General features: G+C 37.7%; 1 protein-coding gene across 1 annotated transcript in view; it reads right to left on the bottom strand.

Moving 5' to 3' along the window:
• Window positions 1-6,169, bottom strand: part of FBXL5 (F-box and leucine-rich repeat protein 5) — a 20,851-nt gene extending 14,682 nt beyond the window's left edge. The window contains exons 1-4 of the mRNA XM_009069941.1: window positions 5,956-6,169; window positions 4,063-4,158; window positions 3,177-3,360; window positions 1,174-1,356 (exon numbers count right to left, since the gene is read on the bottom strand). Of these exons, the coding sequence (XP_009068189.1) occupies window positions 1,174-1,356; window positions 3,177-3,360; window positions 4,063-4,158; window positions 5,956-6,090 (598 nt within the window). The 5' untranslated portion in view covers window positions 6,091-6,169. The remainder of the gene's footprint in view (window positions 1-1,173; window positions 1,357-3,176; window positions 3,361-4,062; window positions 4,159-5,955) is intronic.
• Between the last annotated feature and the right edge of the window lie 2,143 nt (window positions 6,170-8,312).

Below are 8,312 nucleotides of genomic sequence, written 5' to 3' on the forward strand. Positions count from 1 at the left end.
ATTTGAGAAGCTTCCACCCAGCACTGCATTATCAAGACAACTAGGTTTTAAATGAAAATTTAAGAATTTAAACACTGAAATGTCTCTACTCAGTCTTTTGAGGCTCAGGAACCAAACTATCGTTTTCAATATGATTTACCCAAACAAAAAAATTAATTCAGACCCAAAAGTCATTTAATTCCTCTCTGTCTTGTACACATTTTAGAAGCCATAACGGTATGGCCAGGAAGAAGTTTTTAATTTTTATGTATCTCAAACGCTGTAAGATATTGTCAGCTTTTTCTCTTAAAATCTTACAGGCACCCAAAATATAGCTTATGGGATAGCACAGACTGTCTCCTTTGTACTGAATTGCACTGACAGGGCAGCAGTTGTGAGGCCTGCAGTGCCATACTCCTCTGATTCTTTACTACTCACATAAATACGGGCATAAAGCTACCAATACACTCTGATGCCTTGTGACTGACTTCATTGGATTAGATAGATTATTATGTCTATCTGAGCAGGTACTTTTGCAAAGGTCACACTTCTCAACAGGAAATTTTAATTAACAGGAGAGTTACAGAGGAACAAAAGTTATTAAAAACCACTTAGTCCTTACCAGAGTAGAGGTTATTGAAGTAATATATCTAAAAAACCAATACTAAAACTAACATTCACACAATTTTCTTTAAAGTTTGAATATAAAAAGACTAGATGGTGAGGAAACATTAGAACTTCATTTACTTTAAACCTCCATTCTGCAATGATGTATTTTATTTCCACCTAGTAACCTAATGAAATCATTTTACTGCTAAAGGTGTAATGACAGAATTTATAATTCAAAACTCCTTAGATTCTTAAATAATTCAGATGTTATATTAGTGAATATACTTGTTAACATCCATACAAGCAAACACACCTCGGTAAGACTAGGCAACAGTTTGTATACAAAATCTAGTCATGAGTTACAACCAAGACAACTTCCAGTTTCTTAAGTCTACAAGATGAAAGTATGTTTTGGGGAATTTTAACATTTAATCAAGTTCCAGGACACTTGTCTTTGTCAGAAAGGTACATCCTTCCAGCATGCTCAGCTGTCATGTTCACTGTACATGTAAAATGCTCCTTTTAATTGACTCCAAAATTCTTATAGCTCATGTGCTTTCAAAGGGAGAATGAAATTTAACTTACCTCTGGCCCAACGAACAGGGTACAGATGCTTCCACAGAGATCCAGTTTTAGCCAACTGTGACCACTCAGTGCTTACTTGACTACACTGACATAACTCTTGGGGATTAAGGTAACTGAAAATGGTCACCATTACTTCAGGAGGAAGATTAGTAATATTTGTGGTGTGCCCTGTTACTTCGGTTTCTGAAACACAGAAAGTGTGTGTTAAGTGAAGCACAGCCTCACAGCTTTAAACAACAGTAGTGGAACTCGCATTCTGACTAGGAAACAGTGAAAAAAATAGTGTACAAATATTCTGAATGGTGACAAGCCATTCAGGTTGTAAAGTGACACTAAGTGTTTATGTTAAAGACTAAAATTTGACCACTGTATTTAACAGTTCAATGGACAGCAGCAGGAACCATCTCCAATAGCTCTCCCTTATCACTGTAGTACAAAGAGAGTTGCAAATCATATAAAATAACAAATCCAGAGCTTTGGTGAGTGAGGTTTTCTTGGCCATTTTAAGAGAATTTTTAATGTTTTGTTTCAGAACAATTTCCTTGAGAAAAAAAATATTTCTACAAGTTTTTAGGAGTCTGTAGAAATAGTTTCACAAATCACTAGGGTTTTAGGACACAAAGTATCCAAGAAATTACAGAGACAAGCATCAGATTTCCTTTTATGAAGCAGCTTCAAAAGTGAGCATAATATAAGTTTTGCCATCTGATAAGCTACCGGTACTTCAAAAAAATATCATTAAATACAGTTTCACTTGATGAATCAATATATTTATTCATATACCTAGCAGGTTGCGGCAGGTAAATTACAGAGAATTTCACATGAAAATGCAGTTAAACCTGCACAGGGCTGCAAGCTCTGTTATTTTCTTCCCTTTTTTAAAAAAATGAATGCAAAACAAATACTCTCCTCTCCATAAAGCCTAGAAAACAACCACTGCAGAATTACTACTGTTCCAAAACCAGTATTCCAGCTAGACTTAACAGCAAGTAATGCCATAAGGCTACTTCTGTCACATTCATCTGTTAAAACTCAATAGTATTTCACAGAATGGGCCATGATCTTTTCTCTAAGCTTCACCTGAAGGGCAGAAAACAACCCATTCAGTAGTTCAGAGAACTCAAGTTTCATTACAAAAAATATGATTAAAGAGTAATTTCTCGATTTTTTCTGATAAGAGCACCACACCTTAAACACCACAAACTCAGTTCATGAGAGTTTGCTCTACTTACCAGTCTCACACCCCAGTATTACACTTTTGGTACATTAATTCCCCTTCTTTGGGGCATCAGCTCTTCTTTGTTATGAGTGAAAACTGTGAACACTGACAACTGTGACTGAGTAGTCATAAACCAAGCCTGAAGTGCACTTTAGTAGTTATGCATTTATTCTAAGTTTCACCAGAAAAGGTGGTTACAGACGAACACAAAATAAATATTCACTTTCAGAACACACATTTCATCTGACCTACTCACACACTGCACAGATTCATTACTCCACACTCACAGTTCATTCCTGAGAGGCCCAAGGAAGTTAGATAGTGCAGTCAGGAAGGTGAGTTGTTTTTAATTTGGAATATTGTCACTTGGCTAACTAGTCTGTGTTACTAAATCACCAACAGAAAAGCTTACAAAGCTGTCCTGAAAGCCAAGACTGAAATGCAGGGTCTGCAAACAGAAAATAAAATTTCAATGGAAGTGTGAAATTAATTACCAAGTAATCATAATTTCTGTCTGTTTATTGTATCAAATATTACCATGGAGGGAAAGAAGCAGAAGATTGAGAACAGGTAAACACTGAAGTGCTATCTACATTACAACCTGCCAAGCAGCCTGTATCAAACAGTAAAGTTCCTGAGGTTTCAAAACTGGTTTGAGGAAATGCCCATTTTATAAGAAGCATTCTATCCACCCATACAGAACTTTAGGTATGGCACTGGTGTGGCTTTTCAGATAAAAAAATCCAGTTTGAAAATTACTTTTAACTTTAATTAGATGCTTCACCTTGATCTGCCTTCTCATCCACAGAATACTTAAAGACCTTCTGAAGCTCTTCTGCTTGATTCCACTTACTGAGACCTCTGAACTCTGCAGCCTCTTTCTGTGAGCAGTGCTGTGCAATTACTTTCTTCTTAATATCTTTCAGTTCTTCATAAGTGAAGTATTCCATCAACATTGGCTGAAAAACCTAAAGCAAAGGAAAAAAAGGGGGGAGGGAAATCCGGTGCTGATGGAAATAGCTGAGAACACTACACAGACCTCCAACAGAGAATTTCCTGTTTCAAATTCTCTCAAAGTAAAACATGTCACACATTAAGTGAACCTAAGGACAGGACCATGGAAGTTTTGAATTCCAGCCCTCTGCTTGCCAACAGATCACTGCACAGTACCAACCAACCTGTTGAACTCTTTTTCCCACCAGGAAAGGGAAGTGATGAAAGCTGCTTAAACTATATAACTTATCGAGGTACTCACACGGGAGGCAAAGTAGCAAGGAAGAAAAACAAGAGAAAATATTTCCCCTGGATAGACTTCGGAAGATTTACTCTCTCCAGAAGATGCTTCCCTGGTTTTTGGATACCCATAAATCATCAGACTGGCAGTACTAGTCTGTGTTTCAAATATAGGTCAGAGGCTGTATGGGAGTGTCAGTTTGAGTCATGAAGCACTGTTTTACAGGACCTCTCTTTCTTCCTTTAGGTTTTGCTACACAGCCCCTTCAATAGCAAACAAATCCCAGCCTCAGAGGACTTCTGCCATCAATTTTTAAAGGACCAGCATAGCAATAAAAACAAAGAATTGTGAAGTAAATGAACCTCTAAATCCTTTATACCTATTCAGTCATTCCAAATCCCAGGGAAGATCACCATCAAGGAAAATTTTTACCTACCTCCTCTTCCTCTTTCATATGAGGAAGGAAATCCCTGGTAAAGGCTTCCAGTCTCTCCTTCAGCTGTTTCGCATAGTTTAGCTGTTCATACTCATTCTGAGAAGAAAGCAAATATTTAACCATTACCTGATCTCGTCCATTCATTCAAGGACAGAACTGTCAGACAAACCAGTGTTTCAAAGTACAGCCCATTATGCCTTCCCCACACATGCAGCATGTTTGCTCTATTTCATGGTAAGACTGTGCTCCCTTATGAAGCTGACAGTCTGCACTAGCCTGTTAATAGGCTAAGTATTCCCTTCCTGTCTGATTCCAATGCATTTTGTTAGCACATATGAATTCATTTGTCTAATCTAATTCTTATTTTGGATAAAAGACTGCAATCTGCCAATCTATAGTCTCACACAAACTTCCAAGTAGTAACAGCCTAATTTAAGTATCTGCATAGTTTGCATAAGAATTATTCCAGGACACAGCAGTTCCACTTCATCTTTTAAATAAGTGCGTTTTACATTAGTTATTCCAAAATTCTAGCTTCCCAATTAAAATCTGAATTTAAAGTCAGACATGCTGTATAGATATTTACTTTGGAAATTGAAAGAACTCTTAAATACAGATGTAACTGACTTTCAAACATTCAAGCTAGACCAACCTCATCTATCAATTTGTTACCTTGTTCTCTGTATCAATAATAATAAACTGGTTCTGGTCTGCCCAGTAATTGCAACATACTGAAGTTCCTCATAACTCTTACAGTAAATGTTGCAAACTTTACTTTTCAAACTTCTTCAAGGTCAAGAAATGCTGACTATTACAGAGAAAAGCTTAAGCCATCAGTTTCAACTAAACTAACCACACCCTGAAAAAAAGGTCCAACAGTTAATGTATCTAAGGAGAGCTAAAGAAATCCAATTTTGCACACTTAAGTAACAGAATAACACTAGCATCAGAGAAAGTGTAACATAGGACCAAGTGTAAAATTTCTCCTGTTACTTTCCTTCATTTTCTGATTCATTACTGGAAACAAGACAAAAATCTTAGGGTTTAATATGCACAGGAAAAAAATTATTTGTAGGATTCCTAGGTCAAAAACAACCTTAGACAGTAAAATGGAATCAATCCACTGCATATTTAGTATTTTTCTTACTGAAAATCTGGAACACACATGCTAGAAATGTAACATGGGATGTCAAATTATTACTGGAGACTATAGTTCTTAGAGTACAGGAAGGGGGAGGTGAGTTAGGTACCCTAGAGGAAAGACATGGTAGAATTCAAGTAGGATTCCACTGGAGAAGAACTTAAGTTTTAGTCATTGTCAAAAAAGGCAGATGGGAAAATAAGACTTAGAATGTTTTGAAGACTGGAACATTAACAGCATTTATTGAGCTACAGATTACTGGAAGGAGAACATGACTCACTGACAATAAAACAATGCTGCTTTTTTTGTAAGTCTGGAAACCATCGCTATTTGTGACAATAATACAGTGCTATGTACCACAAAAGAAGATATTCAGGGTTTCCCAGCAAGTTAACAAAAAACATTATTTCTATAGCCAGAAACTGTTTTGACCAATTAGCAGAGCAGTCTTTATATTTGTAACTTTCATGTTGTATCTCCAAAGCACCCCAAATTATGCAGCAATGGCTGTTTGTCACAAAATACATCTCTGAAAAGTGGGGGGGGTATTTTACTAGAAGTTCAGCAAGTGTGAAGAATGGCAAAAGAATTTGTGTTTCAGACTGGAAAGCACTCACTACTGCATCAGGAAACCATAAATGTTTCTTCTTCCTCCTTAGTTATTTGTAGAGAATATTAAGAGTTGAGGCAAACCAGTATGCAAACACAGCATGTTTTCCTTAGGGCACAAATCCTTTTTATAAGCTACTTACCTTTACATTCTTTAACCCTTTCTCAAAGAGGCTAAGCATCTCTGAGAGCTTGTTGTCCGAGTGCACATTGTACACCGTCCGGCTGCGCTGCTGAAGCAAACCGATGATACACTCATTTTCAATCTGCTCATGCATTTTAAATTCCTTGAATGTGGCATAAAGAGACTGCAGCAGAGCCCGAAAATCATTGTTGTTGGAGAAGTTGGTCTTGGAAAGCTAGAAGAAAGAAAAGTTCATAAAAAACAGTGACACTCATGTCAACCTCAAGTTAAATCCTTACAACAGGTATTAGCTTCAGTGATTCATTCCTCCCATTACTTATAAAAGCTGAAAACCTCCAGTTTTTTCCATAAGAAGCAGCCAGTAAAATCAAAGTTGTCTTTAAGCAACATTAACCAAACTTGTGAAACACTAAGATAAACAAGTGTAGAAAGATTTCCTGGTAGAAATCAATGCAATCTCCCCAGACCGGAAAGGCTACTGAAAGGCTTAGCCACTTTCCCAGATCAGCATTTTAGTCCACACCAACACAGGCCCCTGAGCCTACCTCTAGGGATGTTTTATCCACAAGGAATATTGAGTCCTACCAGTGAATACAAACCACACTAGCTGTTAGAAAAGGTTTCCAGTGGAACAAAACCCAACAAATAAAGATAGCACCAAGTTCCAGGTAGCACAGTAGTGCCATTTTGACATGTGTGCAGTCACTATCAGCAACATTACATTTCAAAACTGCATTTTCCTTTGGTGAATGCAGAAAAAACAAGGGTTTTTTCTATTATTCTGTTTTATTCCATGTGCAACTTCAACAATCATAGTCTACAGCAGTATACAACAGCAAGCACTCTACAAGTCAAAAGATTTCAATTCAGAAAACAAGCCAGTGGAATAGTCAGCAGTGAGTTAGCTTACAAAGGTTCTGGAATTGAAGGGTTTTTATTGAAAATGGGAATCTGAGACATACATGTTCATGCATAATACATGTATCAAAACCAACCATAAAATGAGACATGCAAAACCTTTTTTCAGTTAAAAAACCCCCACCAAATGTACTTATTCACTGTGACATTGCATTGCCACTTCCTGGCAACGACCAGCAATGCAAATGAAACACACTGGACACCTGCCAAGTCCTTATGCAACTCCATGTCAGCTGTGCATACTGTACATTACATGCTGTACATATGAGCAAAACGACCCTCATTATGGAAAAACAAATTTACTTAGCCTCGGCAGACACAGAAAATTTGGCAAAGTTAAAAGGGTTTTCTTGGGATTTTTTTTTCCCCAGTATGTTTTAGAACTACTACTGACAGGTCAGAAAGAAGCTGAAGTTTGTAATGCCCTGTGTTAGGATTTGAAGCATGCACTGTTATGTACAGATTGCTAAGAGGAAAAGATCTTGGCTCCAAAGACCATTCCTAGCCTATGCTAAGCTTGGAGAACACAATACACAGAGCAGTGGTACTGGGTGAAACTGAAAACTAGCCTTTCCACACCAAAAAGCAGAAGCCTTAGCATGCTCAGGAGACAGACACAGAAGCAACTCTTCAGGATAGGCTCCTGATCTTCTGCCGTTTGTGGATCAGGCCTCAATAAAGGGGTGTGGCTTCTCCTGTTTTCTGATTAAGGACTGTGTGGAAATAGTTCATTCTACCCATAAGGATCCACAATACCAGAATCAGTCCCCAAAGACCCTCTTCCCCCCAAGAATCTCATTTGCTTGGCATTTTGATTGATGTAAAAACATGAACGAGGCTGCTGAAGTGTTAGACAGGAAGGTTAGACAAAACTACACTATTTTGCTGTTGGGTTTGAAAACAAAATCATAAAATTAGTTCGGAAAAAAACCCTATCATCTTCTCATCCTCCTGACTCAAAATGTTCTGTTGAGCCTACATATCATCATCCACAAATCCAGAATAAATAAGGAATCCCTTTGAGCATGCAGTTTAAGAACGGCCGTTATAAATGTATTGTTATAGAAGCCACTGTAACACAAAATACTTGTGGATTCACCTCTGCTACTGAGGCTTCCAGCAGATATACAACAGATTAGGAACTATGGATAGGATATTGAAGTTTAATGACTACACTTGAATCAGAAATGGTTGCATTAAAAAGGTCAGCCAGAGCTGGGAACAACTGGCTTTTCGGAGGACAGGTAGCCTAGCAACAAAGTCACTTGGTCAGATCTGTAATTTCATTACCAGGACTGATGAAGTCGTATGATGGGGGACCAAGACTATTAACAGACAGCAGCTGCTCCACTCTGAGGTCCACTTTTCACCAGCTCTACACGAGGAAAACTAGTGCAGGACTTTAGTAGTGGAAGAGGAAAACCACCACTGTCCAAA

The sequence above is a fragment of the Acanthisitta chloris genome, unplaced genomic scaffold (genome assembly GCF_000695815.1).
Source record: "Acanthisitta chloris isolate BGI_N310 unplaced genomic scaffold, ASM69581v1 scaffold1052, whole genome shotgun sequence".
In the NCBI taxonomy this organism is placed as follows: domain Eukaryota; kingdom Metazoa; phylum Chordata; class Aves; order Passeriformes; family Acanthisittidae; genus Acanthisitta; species Acanthisitta chloris.